The 20,756-nt window shown below is 36.5% G+C and overlaps 1 protein-coding gene across 6 annotated transcripts in view; it reads right to left on the bottom strand.

Moving 5' to 3' along the window:
- The window catches only part of LOC121869346 (dynamin-like 120 kDa protein, mitochondrial), a 46,073-nt gene that overhangs the window by 9,574 nt on the left and 15,743 nt on the right, over nucleotides 1-20,756 (bottom strand). For 3 of the 6 annotated variants that reach the window (XM_042370660.1, XM_042370661.1, XM_042370665.1), the window contains 6 exons: nucleotides 14,951-15,055; nucleotides 10,346-10,650; nucleotides 9,998-10,153; nucleotides 8,186-8,311; nucleotides 6,007-6,237; nucleotides 17-162 (listed from right to left, as the gene is read on the bottom strand). In XM_042370660.1, the coding sequence (XP_042226594.1) occupies nucleotides 17-162; nucleotides 6,007-6,237; nucleotides 8,186-8,311; nucleotides 9,998-10,153; nucleotides 10,346-10,650; nucleotides 14,951-15,055 (1,069 nt within the window). The remainder of the gene's footprint in view (nucleotides 1-16; nucleotides 163-6,006; nucleotides 6,238-8,185; nucleotides 8,312-9,997; nucleotides 10,154-10,345; nucleotides 10,651-14,950; nucleotides 15,056-20,756) is intronic. The other 3 variants (XM_042370662.1, XM_042370663.1, XM_042370664.1) reach the window with 1 other exon arrangement.

The raw sequence follows: 20,756 nt of genomic DNA, 5'->3' as shown, positions 1-20,756 counted from the left end.
ATATTTATTAACTTACTTAAAAATTCTGGAGCTCCTAAAGAAGGATTCCTCATAATCTTTAATAGCTTGTATTGAGTCCTCCTTATTGCCTCTGCCTGTGACCACAGCAAAGTACCCCAGTGCTCGCATTGGAAATAGTTTACCCGAGAGAATCTTTCTTATCTGGAAATATATTAAATTTTTATATACGAATATACAGTACAAACACACACACACACACACACACACACACACTAAAATAAATAAATCAATGATACGAAATAAAATTTAGACCAAATCATTTCAATAGTCATGTGTGTTCACTTGGTACCTCCAAAAATAAGAGCCACCAATGGAATGGCTCATCCCCTTCCTTTCTGCCCACGCAAAATTAACTTGATATGTTGCATTTTAAGAGTTGAGATAGTATGTTAAGTGTGTACAAATACATATGTAAAAAATTTTCTCACCCATGCACCCAATACAATTTCAATAATACAGTACAGTAAAAGTCCAAAAATCCGGATGCCAGAAATCCGGACCACCCGAGAATCCGGACTTTTCAAAAACGATTTTTTTTTTTAGCGGGCATTTGTGTGCATGTGCGCATGCGTGAGCGCCACAGCTGCACAGCGACAACAAGCGACCACGTGGTCGCCACTTTAAAATGGGCAATCAAACTGTGACAACATACCGTATATACTCGCCTATAACCACCCCTCGTTATCAGTCGACCCTGATTTTTTGACCAAGAAATCGTTAATTTATGATATTCCTCGTTTATAGTTCCACCCACGTTTTTGAGGGTAATGGAACAACATAACCACTAAAAATGCTCTACGTCCTATAAACTGAGGCTCGCCGTGCATGAAACACAAGTGCTGAAGGCAAATTGTTTACCATTTATTATTACGACACTTTACACTGAAACCCGGGTAGTTTCAACAAAAATATTGTATATTTCCATTCAAGTATTTATTCACGTCAATTAGGAGGGAATATTATTGAAATACAACAGTTTTTAAACTAAACCATTCGAAAAGCGATTACGGTAACATCTTTTGAACGAAAGAAAGCGAAAGTCATTGTTTTCGTCATGATTTTATCCCACTTTCCACTGTAATACGTATGTAATTTCAGGAAAAATATTACATTTCCGTGAATGTATTATATCAAGCACAGTATGAATAGAATATCATTGTAATATATCAGAATTTTAACCGAAAACTATTAAAAAAACGAGTAACATCTCAAGAACATCAGAAGCTTAGGTAAAGTCTTTTGTTTTCGTCATGTATTTTATCCTATTTTACATTGAAATACGTCACGTTTCCACAAAACTACTATTTATCTACGAGAATATATTCATTCAGGCGCAGTTTAGGTAAAATAGACGAGTGATGTAATAGTTTTTTAACTGAAAACGATTCGAAAAACACGTACCCTCTAGCCCTGTTCAAAGAGAGGACTGGGAGAAGCTGTTTGGTGCTGCAGACGATGACAAGGAAAATTATTTTGATGGATTTTAATGAAAGTATTCAGAAATATGGTATCGTAGTATTTATTCAAGTCAATTAGGATAGAATATTATTGTAATACAATAGTTTTTGAACTGAAAACCATTCGAAAAGCGATTACGGTAACATCTTTTGAACGAAAGAAAGCGAAAGTCATTGTTTTCATCACAATTTTATCCCACTTTCCACTGTAATACGTACGTTCAGCAAAAATATTACATTTACGTGAATGCATTATATCAAGCACAGTATGAATAGAATACCATTGTAATATAACAATATTTTGAGTCCTACTCTTTCCATTTACAGAGTACTGTACAAGCCCATAATAATGGCTCCTAAAGTAGATAAACTTCGTTGTGTGAAGAGAAAGAAGAACACATTGAAATTGAGTGACAAACTTGAAATAATTAAAAAACTAGAACGTGGTGTGAGCAATACTGTTCTAATGGAAACATACGACATTGGAAAGTCTACAATTTATGATATATAAAAGGCAAAGAATAAAATTTAGAATTCACAGCTTTTTCATTAAAACTGCTCGTTTTGATAAATAAAGCATGCTATATTTGCAAATGAATAAACTATCAAAATGTACCTGTTCATCTCTTCTTTATTCTTCATTAAATTTGAATTTTAAAAGTACTGCCTGAGAATCCGGAAAATCCGAAAATCCGGACCGACCCAATCCCCAAGCAGTCCGGATTTTTGGACTTCTACTGTATTACAGAAAAATAAAGATAGACAGCACCATGGCAATATTCCCCAAATTGTTAAAGTCAGGGTTTTTAAAACACTTGTCCCTGGCTGCCATGTGGGCTAGTTATTACATTACATGGCCGTAAAATGGTGATGTTGATGATGACGTATCCTTGAAACAAAGTGGAATAATTAAAAGTATTAATTATCCAAATACAGTACATTACATACATAGGTATAAGGAAACCTGATAAACTCAACAGCAATTTGAATTCTACAGAACTCAATTCACTTTTTTTATTTTATTTTTTTTTACAATACAGTGGTCCCTCGGTTAACGAGCACAATCTGTTCTAGAAGGTTGCTCATTAACCGAAAAACTCGTTAACCGAAACCATTGTTTCAATGGGTTTTTGGGTAATTGGTTCCAGCTCACCGAAAATTGCCTAAATTCAACAAAAAATGTAGAAAAGTTCACTTACTTTGAGGTGTGTATGTAGAAGGCTCCTGGATGATGATGATGATGATGATGATGATGATGATGATGATGATGATGATGATGATGATGATGCTGATGATGACGATGATGGGAATTAGAATGGGGGTGGAGGAGAAGCGAGAAGAGAAGGCATTGGGTGGAAGAGAAGTCACCCCATGGCACCATTTCACCCATAAAATTTTAGTTCTCTTGGTGTAATTCAAGATTATTTTCTTTAAATCAACACTGCACTGCATTATATATTGTCAATATGTAAAATAAATTTCAAAATGACCAATAATTTGCTTGTAAACACAGAAAAAAGCATTTAGTTGAAGAGAGTCTCAAGCAAGATGTTACCTCCACTGAAAAGACACAAAGACTGACACCTGTATGGTGTGTTGAGAGGCTGGATGGCGCGCATAAAACTAATCACTTTACCTTCACTTATGTTCAATAATTGTTAAAATGACTAAAAAATTTAATATTAAACTTTTAAAATTATTGAATAGTATAAACTTCTTGATATTTACTAAAATAGTAAGGAATTTAAGCCCTAGAACCGATTACTGTATTGGCGGACTAATACTACAGCTGGTTGACCGCCAAGTGCAAGTGAAAACTTGTTGAGGTCGGCTCGTAAGAAACTTGTTAACCGAGGGATTGCTCGTTAACCGAAGTTAAGACTCTTATGGGAGGTAACTCGTTAACCAAAATCTCGTTAACCGAGGAGCTCGTTAACAGAGGGATCACTGTATTGCAATTATCTATTTGAGTGATGCAAGACAGTATGCTCTCGAGTCTGAGGGGCAATACAGTAATATCTCTGTTAGCCAGAATCCCTCAAACCCGGAACTCTCCGATAGCCGGAATTAAAATTTTCCGAGGAGCACATTTTCCAGAAAATCCCAAGAAAATTTTCACGATACCCAAAAAATTCCAGGAAAGAGGTTTTTTTTTTTCCGGGTTTGAGAGGTGTAAATGAGGCTCATTTTCTGGAAATTCAGAGAAAAATTTTCCATTACAGTCGACCCTCGTTAATTCGGACCCCTTTAATCCGGATTTCGGATAATTCAGACGAAATCTGAACTGTCCATATCAAATTTCTGGTTCTGGGATTGTCCCAGTTGCAATTGGGGTTGCAATTTCAAATTCTGTGTCACTTCTAAGGAACAATGAAGTCTCTGGTGCACTCTAAGATTAAGAGAAAGCAGACGACTCAGGCGTCCTGAAGTGAGAGAAAACGGACTCCTATGACGGGGCACTCAAATAAACATACACATAGCTGTATAATGCAATATTATGCAATATTAACCCCTAAATCAGTTAATTCGGACAATCGGCTAAAACGGACACCCTTCCCCCCTATTAGTCCGAATTAACGAGGGTTGACTGTACCCAGAAAATTCCGGGGAAGAGGAATTTTTTTTCCGGGTTCGAGAGATGATGTAATGGTAAATTTCTGGAACTTCCGAGGAAAAATTTTCTGTTACCCGGAAAATTCCAGCACATTTCGGGGATGAGGGATTTTTTTCCAGCTTTGAGTCGTCTCGTTACCCAGAAATCTCTCATTCCCGGAAGTACTCTGCACCAATTGTTCCGGCTAACGGAGATATCACTGTACTGTACTGTACTACTGAAAAAGTGCCTTTTGACAATCACCCTAATCTTAACTACAGGTAGTACACCATGGATAAGAATGATAAAAAATACTATTGCAGTATTATTAATCTACACTTTCCAAGTGATATTTCCATGATTGTATTGGTGTAGTTGTATACTAAGGGGTTGGTATATGTCCTTCATTTACAGAGCAATAGGTTGATGCAAAGATATAAAAATGAGAGATATTTATATGAAAGATAAGGAGGTTTAACTCCATATGCATGGGGTCCCCTCTGTGCTGAATAAAAAGAGTCTGGCCAAGTATAATATTAAAAGTGGCATCCCCACAGTGAAGGGGTTAGTGGAGATAGTCTACTAACCCCTTGAGTATGGGGTCCCCTCTGAGCTGAATAAAATAGTTTGACGTAAGCCAAGTAAAATATTAAAAGTGGCGTCCCCAGAGTGAAGGGGTTAACTACGGGGACTTGTTCAGAGTGATGAGTTGCATGATATGAAATGACATATGTTGTGACTCATCATCATCATCAACATTCTATGGCCATTTTCCATGCTCGCATGGGTTAGCCACAATTACCTGATGGCAGCTGCTGGGTAAAACCAAAACAGGCTGCCCCCACATCTCACCACTGCAAACCCAGGGTGCCAGCCTAGAAAATGCTTTGCTCTGGTGATCTGGTTGCCATCATGCATGTTAAAGCAGTGTTACGGAAGGACGCCTTTCCTAATGCCAACCCACAAGGCGAGAACAGCTTGTTAGGCAGGGTTGCAACTCCCTGAGATAATCAAAGACTACCCTGGGATTGAAAAATCAGATGAATGATTTGACAATGACAAATGGTGATAGAAAAGAAAATGTAAATACTGTAGAAGGATTGTGGTATTTGTTTTATATGAAGGGGAGGCAAGGAGGAAGTGAAGGACCAGTCATTGATAAGGTTAATATCTTTAGATTGCATTTTTTCTTAAATAAAGATAAGTTGGGCTATGAACTGCCACCCCATATTTGAGGGCAAAATTTCATATGATGGTGGACATGGCTGTTGTGGACTAACAAGTGCTGTGAAGTGGCAAAGAAAGGACAAGCTTAAAAAGGATTATCATAGTTTCGTTTTTAAACATTCTCTGCAATGTTAGAAATGCGATAGTTCTAGGATAGGTTACTTGATTAAGTAAGATAAAGGATATTGACAATGAGGACTGATATAATGGAGATGTTACTGAATGAAATTGCGGAGCTATTAACAATCTTTAGTGTTAAAGACTAATACAAATTTGTGTTTTGGTGACATTGAATGTAACAGGAACATTTGTGCTCCATTGTGATTTGGATTCAAGATCCATTTTCAAGACAGTTGTAATATTTATGTGGTCTACTGCATGCAGAAAAGGGTGGTTGGCACTAGTTAAATAACACATAACATATGTCTCATGTACTCTCCCAAAATCAATAATTAGTTCAAAATTAACAGCTATAATCATGTCCTTATACATTATAATATTATCTTCCTATTTATTAGCTTTTTGCCTATTCCTCTTTTGTGATAAAGGGATATAGAGACATCAGAGAAAGGAGAGAAGTAATAGGGAAAAATAATGGAAGAAAGGAGAGGATTACAATGACAAGTAGAAACACGTAAATATCCTTCGTAATATCCTCAACTAGCATATATGTACAGTTTACATGATAAAAAAAAATGGATCACTTACTCTGTCTGGATTGGTAAGATTCTCTTCAGCAAGATCAACCTTTGTCAGCACAAAAATGGTTCTCTTGCCCTGAGGATCCATCTGGCTGACAAGATCTGTGACGTTGGAACGCTCAGCATCCACAGACCCATCTTGAATGCACAATATGATGGCGTTGGGGTTGGACATATACTGTTGTGATATTGAACGGATGGCTTCCCTGGTGTCTGTTGCCATGTCCGTTGTTACCGTCTGAAAGAGGTCCCAAAATGTCAGAAACAAGGTCCTAAAATGTCAGAAACAAGCAGTGGTGGGCACAGCTAAACAAAAAGTTAGCTTCGCTAATCCGCTAACTAAAAAGTTAACTTCGCTAACGCTAAACCGTCAAACAGCTAAAAAAATTAGCGGAAGCTAACACTAACCACAACTTTTATTATATGAATTTAGCTTCTTCTTTTTTGGGGGGGGACTCTAAAACCCTTAAAAACAGACCTAGAGAGCAGAAATTTTCATATGTTGTAGCTTAAACATAGAACTTTCCAAAAAGGTATCGCATGCCAAGATCAGATGATGATCAAGGTGTACACAAATAATTAAATGAACAAATGAAATTAAACATTAGTTTACATTCAAGTTTCAACATACACTTTATAATCTTTATTTACTGTACAAAAAGACAGAAAGTATTAAACGAATCCAAAAACTAGAGTACTGTATAGCATAGGTAGCAAATAGCATCATGCCAAGATCAGATGATGATCAACTTATCAAGGTGTACACTGTGCACAATTTCACAAATAATTAATTTGCATTCTCATACAACCTATTGGCCTTATTCATTATTCATGTAAATATGCAATGCCAACCACATACACATTATACCAGTGCATTTTTATATAACTTATTGTTGGTCTGAGTCATGTAAATAAACAGAAGACTCTAAACTTTAATGAAATGTAAGTTTTTAGAAAATTTTGTTTGGCGCATACTATGGATGACATCCTGGTTATGAACTTATGCAGTACTTAGCATAACCAAATATATTGACACAAAAAAATCCTTATTAAATTAACAAATAAATGAGAAATGAAATTATACATTAGTTTACAATTACATTCTATGATTCTTTCAACATACTGTACACTGACTCCGGTTGCAGTGGCTGGGCCTTCTCCATCACCTTGACGTGATGCTGGTTGCCCTTCATAAACATCAGCCTCTCAAAGTTGCCATCTGACAGGGTGGCTCTCTTGGCTCTCAAAGTATCTTTGCACGTACTAACATGCAGTCAGCCAAGCGTGCCTGACTGGCTGTTGGAGACACGCGTCGCGGCGTCACACGTTTACAACAGACAGGAACAAACATGTATAAATTTTGTTAGCGGAACTAAATTTAGCAGAAGCTAATTGGTCCGCTAATGGTTTCCAAAGTTAGCGAAAACGCTAATCCGCTAACGAGAAAGTTAGCTTCGTTAATTAGCTGTTAGCGGAACCGTGTCCACCACTGGAAACAAGGTCCTAAAATTTCAGGAAACAAGGTCATAAAATGTCAGAAATAAGGTCATAAAATGTCAGAAATAAGGTCCTAAAATGTCAGAAATAAGGTCCTAAAATGTCAGAAATAAGGTCCTAAAATGTCAGAAACAAGGTCCTAAAATGTCAGAAACAAGGTCCTAAAATGTCAGAAAATGTCCTTAAAATATCCCAAAAATGTCCTAAAATATAAAAAATAAGGTAGAGTACAAACAAAAAGACAGATGTAAGATCCTACTAATAAGTTGGCAACAAAATCCCAATAAAGCTTTGAAAGTTAGGCACATGGCCCCATAAATTAACAACAAGGCCATCATAATCAGACAGCGGACCAACATGTCACTGATTCTCTCAAAGAGATCGATCACCTAGTGCTGGCTTACACCTAACGTACATTTCTAACCTTGCTACATTCTACAAATTTTATCTTCTTCCATTAAATTTTGCTCTCTTTCTAAATACAATTTATGATAGAACTAAATCTTACATTGTGTAAAATAAAATACATTTACTATTGTTTCATTACATCTTATTCCTTAATTAAAATTTTCAGAAATTTTTTTAATGTAAACCTTGCCTAGATAACAAAATTCAACTAACATTTAGCTTATGTATTCAAAAGTTGCACTCAGATAGTTGTACATATTAAACAAACTCAAGACACTTACACTGATAATCCCAGGAAGATCAACAAGGACCATCCGTTGAAGCCCTGGGCCCTTTACAGTCATGGATATTACCTCATGGCTGACTGTTCGTCCTGATCTTACACTATTACGCATCCTCAATTCAACCTGAAATTAATGATACTGTACAGTACAGTCGACCCTCGTTAAAACGGACTAATAGGGGGGGAAGGGTGTCCGTTTTAGCCGATTGTCCGAATTAACCAATTTAGGGGTTAATATTGCATAATATTGCATTATACAGCTATGTGTATGTTTATTTGAGTTCCCCGTCATAGGAGTCCGTTTTCTCTCACTTCAGGATGCCTGAGTCATCTGTTTTCTCTTAATCTTAGAGTGCAGTACACCAGTGATGTCTTTATTTCTTAGTAATGACACAGAATTTGAAATTGCAACTGGGGTTGCAATTGTTGAGGCAACTTAGGTATGTCTGATTACAGTTGGAATATTTAAGATCCATTGTGAGTGATGTTTAAAGCTTCAACTGTCTTTATGGTTGGTAAAACTTGTCTAGTCTGTCAGTCTGAATGGCATGTGTGAGGCCTTGTGTTTGTACAACCGCTAAATAAATAAATATATAATGTTATGGTAATTATCAGAAACACATAGGCATGACGAGGTTTATTACAAAGTGATGAAAAGGATACTGTAAAGTGGGTAGTCCACAAAACATGTAGCTATGTCTCTCTTTATTTCAGTGCCCCGTCAAAGAAGTCCGTTTTCTCTCACTTCAGGACTCCTGAGTCGTATGTTTTCTCTTAATCTTAGAGTGCAGTACACCAGTGACTTCTTTATTTCTTAGTAATGACACAGAATTTGAAATTGTAACCCCAATTGCAACTGGGACAATCCCAGAACCAGAAATTTGATATGGACAGTTCAGATTTCGTCCGATTTATCCGAAATCCGGATTAAAGGGGTCCGAATTAACGAGGGTCGACTGTATATCTGTTTGGCATAGCTTTAAACGTAACTTTTATCAAAGGATTTTTAGACAACAAGCAGTAAACCCCTGTTAAAAATGTGATTTGCATCAAATCAACAAACATACATTAGTTTTATTCATTGCAATGTCACCTCCATGATAACACATTTCCTCACCCAAAATTCATGTTTGCATTCTCCAGTTAAGTGTCCTGACATCACCATATTTGTGGATCTAGCAACTATATCATAGTGTATAAATACAATGATGTTTTCTTTCAAGAAATCTTACTCTTATTAAATTTCAATGACAATACTCTATTGTCTTGGGCAAAGTATTACAGATACTCTGTAGTAGGGTCACAGTGTAAATACACTTACAAAAATATAGGGAGCTCCTTGCTGACAATAAACTCATTCCACGTTATGGCAATTGATGCATTATGTTATTGCTAATCACCACATACAGAAAAATACCTGTTACATGACTTCCATGACCATGACATTCATCAGTTACTCAAACTACTGTACAGTAGACAGTTACCTGGTAGGAATGTTATTACAGTATTATACTGTGCAGTACAGTGAAGCAGTAATGTAGTCATAACAGAATCATAAACTAGATGACGGCCAAAGATGGGAAATAAGACAATCACCAAAGCAGCACATTCATGAATTGGATTGGGTGATACCAGTCTCTCACCCATTGGAGATTTTGGAGGAAAATTACCATCCCCAACAATGAAGATCTATTATTCCTAGTGAGGCTCACTCCTTTCACCACCACATCTACCTTATCCAGGGAAGCCCCTAACATTATATCTTCATTAACCATCTCCAAAAACCTGAACAATTGATGAATTCTCTCACCTCCTTTCGTAATTCTGCCAGTTCCGATTCTTTTGTGAGATCAAACTCCCGAGTAGAGTCCTTGAAAGAGGCGATGTGGTATGGTCCCTCGCTTAAAGTCACCATGACCGGCGCTCGAGTCATCATCTCCCCAGCACCTCGAGGGAATATTCTTGCCTGATGTACAGATTACACATGAATTTCTTAAATATGCATTTAAATGTCTAATTGCTTTTAAACATACAGTATATGCAATATCTCCAATAAAAATAATTCTTGATCATTTTAAAACTTTTATATCTATCAAACACGATCATTTCCATTAAATGACTTATCATGAAAGAGCAGACTTGATATTAAAAATCTTACTTGGGCTACCATTTCCAGAACAGAGGTCTTGCCAGAGCTCTGGTCCCCCACAACCACCACCCTAGGCAGATGATCTTGTGTGTCATAACTGCTGTCATAGTCACACAACTCATCTAACACCTCACTATACATGTCAATAAGAGACTTTTTTATCTTTTTACGTGCTGCGGTGTCTCCAGCCTTCAGCATGAGTGACTTGCGCAGCTCCTTGTTCTCTTTTTCAAGGCGTTCCACCTCCTTCTGGTACTTCAGCTGCACCTGCATTAGTTCCTCTTGCAGACCCTCGTATTTTTCACTAATTGTTTCTGTCATAAAATACAACTTAGTGACACTAACAAAATGTAACTTACAAAAGAAATGCAAATGCAACCCACATTAAAAGAAGGAAATTTTATGTGGATTTGATTTACAAACTTGATATTCACATTAAATGTGAATCCTACAAGTACAATAGAAATGTGTTTTTTGTGTGAGATCAAAGTATGACCTTTAATAGGTAGTTTTTTAAGGAAAAAGCTGAGATTTCAGAGGCAAATTTAGGTACTGGATACAATTAACACATGACAAAATAGTTAACAAAAAGACAGTAAGAATGACAAAAATTAATATTGAAAAATGAAGTTTGTGAAAGATAGTCAAGAGCCAGTAGTATGTTACTGAAACTGTGTATAGTATTGTTTTACATAGATAGCCATCTTCATCAACAACTAATAAGCAAAATCCACCTTTCAAGCAAAGGTCAATACATAATACAGTAATCTATAATAAGCACCTGTAGATACACACACTTCATTACTGTTAGGTACTAAAACACAACATTCAGAACTTTTGTTAGGGCATTCTACAAGTTGACTTGGCCATAATGAAACACAAGCATTCAAGTTTTCTAGTACAGTACAAGTACAGTATTGTGATATAAAAGACTAGGTCACACAATTTTTCTATTTCTACTACCTGTACTGTAATCATTTTACTCCTGTCCTGTCACTTTCTACACTTGCTTTGAACCACTCCCTTTAAAGTTTATGTGTACCATGATCCACCCCACACAAATGTGAGAGAGAAGTAAAGATAACCGATACAAAATTAGAGTGAGATGGTCTGCCAAATGACTCCACCTCTTAACTGATTTTACTAAACAGTGGGAATGATGTGATCACTATCCAGTTTCCATGCCATCTGAAAATGGATCTGCTCAACCCTGAAATAAAGAGTCTAGTTTATTAATAAAAATACCCTGTACAAGAATTAGCCAAAGACTGACCCACGACAATGAAAGACAAAAAGGAACAAAGCTATTGCCTCTCCTCAAACATGACACTCAGATGCCCTTCTGCCTGATGTCAAAGTCAAGCGAAATGCTGTTTTCACGGCATCATGCAAATGTTCCCATGCTGTCCAAAAATTTCAGGACCAGCTCAAGGGACCTACAAATTGAGAGCAATAATCAGAATACCTGTATTACCTATATGTATAGGTGGATATTGGATGATTTATCATGAAACCCCTTTTTAAAACCAAGCCTGGATTCGGCATCTAAGTATAACAAGCAAGTCCATAAGTTCAAAACTTGTCTCAGAGTCCAACCTGCTACGGAGTACAGGGATCTAAAAATCTTACAAATTCAGTATTTAGCTTATATTTTACTATCATATAGGACTCCTGAAAGATAATCACTTAGTAAGGAGGCCAGAGAAAGAGAGGAACGAAGTATCAATAAATGAAGTATCATTACTTCTTTACTTTACTTAAACAATTGTGTATGGGGTTCCTTTGCTGAATAAAATTATCTGGTGTTAGCCAAATAAAATAATAATAGTGGCATTCCCGTAGTGAAGGCATTATGGGAGATAGTCTACCAACCACACGTATATGGGCTTCCCTCTCTGCTTGATAAAATCATTTGGTATTAGCAAAATGAAACATTACAGGTGGTATCCCTGTTGTGAAGGGGTTCATCTTTTCAGTAATGTTCAAATACTGTCATAATTTTATAAAATCCAGTAAATGTGCAAAACTGAGCAATATTTGGGTTACAATTCAACCATATACAGTACAGTATGTAAATATAATTTCAAGGGAGTTCATTTTTACTTAGTGTACATACTTTGGTACTTTTAAAAGTACAGTGAGTTCTGCTATAACGCATGTTTTGATAACGCGAATTTGCTCTAACGCGATTTATGAATTAGGAACGATATTTGTATAACGAGAACGCTTGTTTGCTATAACGCGATTTTTGCTTAATATTTCTCCAATTTTGTGGTACAGTGGGCTATGCTATAACGAATCTAATTGGTTCTAGAACCTTGTTCGTTATAGCATTCGTTCGTTATAGGATTAATCTGTTCCAGGCCCCCAAATACAACCACTGAACACTGAAAAATATAATATAAAATTGTAAAAATTGTAAAAAAGTGCATAAATATGCATCTAAACCCCTGAAATAAAGAATATCATTAATATTTGTAATAAAAAAACAATAAATTAGAAAAAAAATAAATAAATAATGTTCGTTGTAGGAGTTTCGTTCGTTATAGCATTCTCAATTTTATAGGTAAAACCGTTCGTTATAGGAATATTCGAAGTAGGATCCGTTCGTTATAGCATACCCCACTGTATTAACTGTGAATATAGTAAAGAAGAATATCAACAAGAAGCGTTCTGGTGATAGAATTCCCGGTGATGATCGTAAAAGAAAGGATATAACACTTGAAGAGAAGCTAGATTTTATCAACCTCAAAATCACCCTTCTCCCCCATCAAGTAAAGTGTTACATTTACTGTATGATTTCATTATTAGATATGAATGTAACATTTACTTAGACTGTGCTATCCTTTGTGTTAGGCTAACTACTAAATTTTCTCGATTTCGAGTAATCTGCACCTAACCCTATTTTCTCCATAAGCCCTGTTATTTCTATTACGCGATTTTCTATAACACGATATTTTACAAGAACACAATTATCGCGTTATAGCAGAACTACCTGTATGGTAATTTATAATTTAATAAAAGTACAGTATTGTACTGTACTACTGTAGTTTTAAATGGGGGTAATTTTGCTTTTATTTAAGTAACTTCTTTTCTAGTAATAATACTTTTACTTAAGTAACTTTTATCATTACCTTGTCTACCCCTGCAAAAAGGGAGAAGGCTGTTCTGATTTATTGTTTTGTTTATAAAAATTGGCTTTGAAGGCCTTAAGTCATGAATAACAACTCCAGATTCAGCTCAACTCCCAGCTCAAATCAAGAAGAAATTGATAATGAGGTGCCTTATCCAAATTTGGTTTTAAAACAAAATCATCCATTTTTACCCTCATATTTTTATAAAACAAAACTGTATATTACTGGTATATCAAGCTAGAAAAGAAAGCTGGAGGTACAAATGAGCTCCAAATTACACTCTCCAGTGGCAGCAATGCTACCAAAGTGAATTAAATTAAGTTCTATAGCAATTCATAAACTAACAAGCCTTTAGCTCCCCATGACAATACAACTCAGGTAATGACTTAGTACAGTAACTGCTGCACACACAAGCACATGTCACTTATAAAAGTAAACATGACAACTCTGCTGCTTCACCCATGAAATGTGAGGTCCACAGTGCTCCTCACAGCACAGTAGGGGTGAGTGATTGTGTCTGCTGTGGAGCCTCAACAATTTGATTAAGTTTTCTATTTTCTTTTTTGTCAGTATGTTTTTAATTGAATATGTTTGTGATTACTTCACATATCAAGTAACAGGGCGATGACAGACACAATATGTAGCACTCTTTTAACTCTGTATCTATGCGTAATTTGCTTAAGAAGATGTGTTAAATACATGAAAGCACTTAACTGTGGCAGCACACTAGGCACTTTCCTCCAAACATGATTGGCAAACATGAAATGGCCAGCAAAACAAAGAGACGTTTTGCATCACAACGAGATGTTTTGTTGGCAAATTTACCCAAGGCAACGAAAGCAACAACAAAGTGCCTAGACGAGGATCGCCATGGATCCCGTTACTACAGTTGAGGCCTTGAAGGATTGTACTATAGTTCTTCAGTTGCTGATGCAAGTGAGGCATCTGCAAAAGCTATATAAAAGACAATGGGTGCATCGTGATGTTTCTTTAAAAGTGGCGGCAGCTGGCTGGTCAAAGAGACCCTGAACAATAATTTAATAAAACTGATTAAGTTTTAAGGTGATGAATAAATAGAAACATGTCACCTTTTATGTGTTATATTTTAAATTACCCCTGTACTATTGTTTCAAAGTTATTTAAATTTTTACTTGAAATTATATGAAGCTCATTTGAGCACTAATCCGGCTAGCAAAGATCCCCGCCAAACCGTTGTCCATTTTTGCAACAGCCGAAATCCTGCTGCTTGCTGGGCTGTCAGGCCACTGGCCAGCAAAATGGGCAATACGTTTGGAGGAAAGTGCCCAGTGAGCTGCCAAAGCAATACAGTATTGTAAAGTACTGTACTTTCATAAATGCACGAACAGAAAATACTGTATCACTTATAAAAATTAATTTACATTAAGGAAACCAGCATTCATTTTACTTTAGGAAGCAAACAGCCAATACGCTATAGTTAGTCTAACTCTATGCTACTGACCCTGTTGTACTAATGTTGATTGTACATCTGAATTTTCTTTGAGAAGTTTTGCCAATTCACTTTCAAGTAGAACTTTCCTTTGCTGCAGGTCTTTTTCAACATCAGCTTTGGGTAACAAGTGTATTAGTAATACTGTACTGCTCTTAACTATAAAACAGCAATCTGAAGCAGTTTAAAAACATTCATCTAAATTAGTATCACTTCAAAATCCCTACCAGTTATCTTCAGAACAAATTATTCATTATTCTTTAATGAAAGGCAGCTGCACAGATTACTCTATTACGAAAGTTTAATTCACACCTAAGCTAAGAACACTTATTTCATAAGTCTTTATAACTAGTATTGTACAATCAATCAAACAGTGGAACTTTGGTAATCCAGCCTCATCGGGACAAAGTGGTTTAAATTTTTTTAATTTTCTGGTTTTTGAAGTAATGGAGTGAACGGGGGATTAGAATGCCTGTTAAACTTCACTTAAATTTATCAGTGTTGAGTAACCTATAGAAATAAAAAACAAATCACTGTTGTAATTATCCCCAAATATCTACATTGTCTCTATTTTGGAAACATTATAACAGCAAAATACTTTGAATTCATAAATGTTGTACTGTATTCCATTTATTGGCTGGATTCTTGTCACTGCAAGTTCAAGGACAAAAAACAATGGCTGGACAGAAGTGTAGGCAACAACAGCACTGGACAAATGAGACAATGTGGAAATGCTACCAGGTGTTGAGAATTTTGGGCTTTGTTAGATATTATAAATTATAATATTTTGGAATAGTGCCAGTTTTTGGAGGATTCTGGAGTAAAGATTGCTACACTGTATTATCAAGGTTCCACTGTACTCACAAAATTTAGGGAAACAAAATATAAATATCTGAGAACTTTTTGAGCAAAATGAAATCCCTTAAACACAGCTAAACTTACAAGGAATGGAGAAACTACTGTAATTAATTTAATATTAAACTATGAGACTTCATCTTCTTCACATCTCCCTTAGTCATATTAGCATGCAACCCCCAGGCAAGAGTGTTAATTCAGGTTAAGTATAATAAGGATAGAGCAAGAGGACTAAATTTGTGTCTCAATGACTTGGTGTCCAGAGCATTGTCAGGTAAACTAAAAGCATGAAATGGACCACACAAGGTGTTTTAACCTAACCTATAACTGGTTACTCAAAACTTTCATTAGGCATGCAGAGAGGGGCATTACAGATAGAACTAAGGTGTTTTGAATTGTAGGAAGCAAGAAGGAAGAGTTTGAGAATGGTTAGTAAGGTATATAGATTAAGCATATAGAAAGGATGGCTTATAAAAGATGCATACACATACACAAAGAGCAAGTGATATTGGGAAGGGTATTAGGTACTTAATAACATACTGTACTATCAGTGCTTATAGCTAAGAACCACAATCCCCAAAGCTGGAAGTGACAATAAATATGAAAGAAAAGAAGAAAAACAAAATAATGACTGTGCCATTGTTCTGTTGGAATGGGGCTGAATTTAGGATCAAATATTGTGGTCAATAAGGGAGCAGGGCAATGTCATTGGTGTCAAATCATTCAATATGAGACTATGATTGGAATATGGGCAGAGGACTGTGGTCAATGCTGTATTGGAATGAGGCTTGTTTATGGGTGAAGGATTGTGTTCAATGTGGGAATGTGATTAAATATCCCCTCAAGTGAGCTTGGCATGGGAGAAAGGATGTTTTAGGCTGATGGAATTTGTCAAAGATTTACATTTCCAAGATCAAAGATACTAATACAGTACTGCACTATATTGATGTGAATGATACACTGTATACTGTACCTATATATCTACACAGACACTGTTACTCAGGGAGGTACAAATGTTTGAAAGTTTTAAATTTATCCAGAGTTAAAGAAGTATCACTAAAAATATGACTCATGATGACAGTATTTAAAAAAAAATCAGATAAAACTCATGTGGCAGGTCACTTATGGGAAGTCGTTTTAATGATAACTTTTTTTTTCTTCTAAATTCATTGTACTGTATTCTTATGTTATAATAGAGAGTATAGACTGACATTTACTGTATAATCTATATTATAACAAATGCTTTTTACTTATTTTGCTAATATGAAGAATCTTCCCAAAACACTTCTACACTAATCACCCCCACGCCAGTATCTTTGATCCCTGGAACTCTCCAATAGTCTTCCAAGAAAAAGCTCTCCATTCTGGGCATGGGAACAAGTGTCTGAGAATCGAATCATAAGCACTTCTGGAAAATTCCTAGAAAATCTCTCAGTTCTGAGCATGGGAACAAATTTCCAAGAGACAGCACCATGTTTCCGATGTGGGGACACGTTCCAAGCACGTAGGTGGGTAGGCTCAGAGTGCTTGTGAGCTATGATTAACCACAACTGTCATGTGACTGCATATGATGCATATGATTGGCTGATGTATCTCTTAGCCTATCATCTCAAACTCTTGCATAATGATACTCCTCGTTCATTGTCTACTATCATTATATGGGTTTGTTCGCTCGCTCACGGCTGTCTTTGCATACGATCTGTGTTGTGCAGTACTGTACATTACCAGCATATAATCAGCCAATAATACCCTTTAAAGCTGTGCTAAGACGTAATAAGTGATTACAGTTAGTGTTAGTTAGGTTTTAACACCCTATCGTGATTTATCTCAGGCAAACTCCACGTTAACATTAGTTGTAAGGAGGCTAAACTCACTGATGCAGAATGTAAACATTGGGGAAGTGCATCTCTCACTTTACTTGTCAAATCCAAGATGACCACTACGTGCAGAAACTGCCTTTCCATCCTGTGTACTACAGTCCCACACTTTGTTCTAACATGATCACTCCAGCCCTCACTCGTGTAACCAACGTTATTGTTATTTATCGTTGCATAACCTTGTGATTACTGATATATTTTCCATTTATTAGTGAGAGAAAACACTACCGTTCACATTTTGCTCTGTACTGTTGAGGGTGAAGTGATTAACTGTTAACTTGAAAATGGCTAGCAAGCATCTTGCGGAGTCTCTTACTTCTGGGATAACCAAAGCTTCAAGGAAGACTGTCTCTGGACATGTGATGCCCACCCACCCACACACCTACCTACACCCAAACATATGGTAGAAGTGATGACAGTATCATTAAGAAAATCTTGAGGAAAAAAGTACTAAAATATACACTTTAGCCTATGATATATAAAATTAGCAAAGTAGCATGAAAACATTACCATAAAGCATGATAGTTCAGTATGTAAGTGACAGCAGTACAGTAGAACCTCGGTAATCTGAATCTCCATAATGAGGTGTGTAAACATTCTAAATTGCAATAATATTAGGTCCATAAACAAATGTATTTCCTTTGAATTTACAGATAAACAATTACACGACGAAAACTAAAATGCCCTTGTGTTCAAATCTGAGTTTGGAAAATTCATTATCTACTGTATTCCAATAAAGCAGAAAAGTATTGTATTTTTGGTGTGCAGAATCATGTGGCATCATCATTTAAAAAAATACAGTACACATTTTTTCTATCTATCCATTGATTATCTTTACTCCTTTTTCATTTTTTTGTGGAGAGAATCAAAGACCACAGCAATACCTACTCAGAGTAAGGAAATAATATGGGACAAAATGTAGACAATGACATCAACTCAGATAAAAACAAATTCTCATATACTGTACTGTACACTTGTTGATGTCCTCTACTTACATACAGTATATGCATTACAGTACAGTATATTATAATGAATCCTTAACTTAAAGAGTAATTCACAACACTTCATATCAATTCACTTTGCACACCAAACTGAACCATAAAACTATAAACCCATAGACAATATATTTTTTCAACTACTGTACTGTATAGTATGAAAAGACCAAGACTTACAAACTTGCTACTGCTTCTGAATGAGACCACATATCTCAACATCTTGCAAATGTATGTTTCAGTTGCTATCTCTTGATTAGATTAATCATATATACATTGTCAGTACTGGGTTAAAGGGAATCTTGTTCTGCACTGCAGGGATTTCAAAGTTAAATAATTCATGCAACATGTAGAATGAATATCTAGTACAATATATAATATTTAAGAAGAGAAGATTCAAGATATCTTATATGGGTGTTTGGGATGGTGAAATAAAATGTAAGAGTGGAGATCTCAGAGTGATTAAGTATAATTAGGTAACAAAGGACAGATAGTAATGACTGAGTATAGAGTCACTGAAGGGAAGATTGAGTCGAGAGATCACACACACACACACACACACACACACACCCACACCCCACACACCCACACACACACACACCCCACCCACACACACACACCCCACCCACACCACACACCCCACCCCCCACACACACCCAAGATCAGGACCACTCTGCTATATGCTCATCAATGATGCCCTAAGAGAAACCCCTGCTCGCTGGAAATATGTCGACGACTCCACCATTGGGATCAGTGTCAACAATTCTGCTCCCGACTATACCGCCCTTCAGGATTTATTGAAGTCTCCAAAACTGGGCCACCAACATTCAACAACCATGTCACCATCAACCATACCAAGACCATGGTTATGCACATCAACCTCTCCTCCGACGTTGTCCCACCCCCTTCCATTACTTTAGGTCCCAACACACTCCAGGTTGTAGATTCCACGAAGCTTCTTGGCGTCACCATAGACAACAAACTAAATTGGACACCACACGTCAGTGAAGTTGTCAAATCCTCCAGTTTCCGTCTCCACCTCCTCCGCCGACTCAAGTCCTCGGAGTTCCTGCACGAGCTCCTCAGTGTTTACACAACATTCATACTTCCCAAGCTCACCTATGCCTCCCCCACCTGGTCTTCCTCCTAAATGCCACAACAACGTAAACCACCTAGTAAAAGTGCAAAAGAGGGCATGCAAGATTATTCTCTCCCCTTCCTACTCCACATATCAAGAAGCGCTAAACACACTGACCCTTTCGACTCTCACTGACCATCACCACAACCACATCTGCAAATTTGCTAAGAAGCTTCTACACCATCCTCGACACCGGCTCCTACTACCACCTGAGATCCCTAGCCCGAGAATTGCTGTTTGACACCACAACCGCATCCAGCCCATAAGTGCACGAACTGATCGCTATAAGAACAGCCCAGTCCCAACCATTGTAAAATTATCAATAACTTGTAATAAACCAGTGTATTCACTCCCAGTAAATACTACTTCTTGCACTGTCACTATGTTGAAATGAACTGTAGTTTGAGCTTTTCCCCATCTAGTTATTATATGTCTTATTTGTGTCACTTATGTTACTTGTATATTATTTGTAATTCGAAACCCATTCCCCAAATATGTAACTGTATATTTTCAGCCTTCTGGCTGCCAAGCTCTTTCAATAAACCGTTAATTATTATTATTATTATTATATATACAGTCAACCCTCACTTTACGCGGTCCCACATTCCGCGTTTCCACGTTTACGCGGTGCCCTGCCAGAACCCAGGATGCTCACATTCCGCGGTGGGTGTACCCCTTTACACGGTGAAGTATAATTTTTTTTAATTTAGCTCATAAAATTCATACAAATTATCCGGCCAGAATATAATTTACATTGCTGGAATTCTTACAATTTGATGATCATTTTTAATATAAACATCATAGATTTTGCATTAGACATACAAATTTTAGATATAATGTTTACTCTTGAGTAAATATGTTATCTTTTGTGCAAAATATATGATATTTATATTCAAAATATTCCTGGTCTTACAAGGAATCCAGCAATGTCAATTATATTATCCTAACTTTAGTCT

Source organism: Homarus americanus, unplaced genomic scaffold (genome assembly GCF_018991925.1).
Source record: "Homarus americanus isolate GMGI-L3 unplaced genomic scaffold, GMGI_Hamer_2.0 scaffold36734, whole genome shotgun sequence".
NCBI classification, from domain to species: domain Eukaryota; kingdom Metazoa; phylum Arthropoda; class Malacostraca; order Decapoda; family Nephropidae; genus Homarus; species Homarus americanus.
Note: the sequence above shows the minus strand (reverse complement) of the source record. Positions and strands in the feature narration are given on the sequence as shown.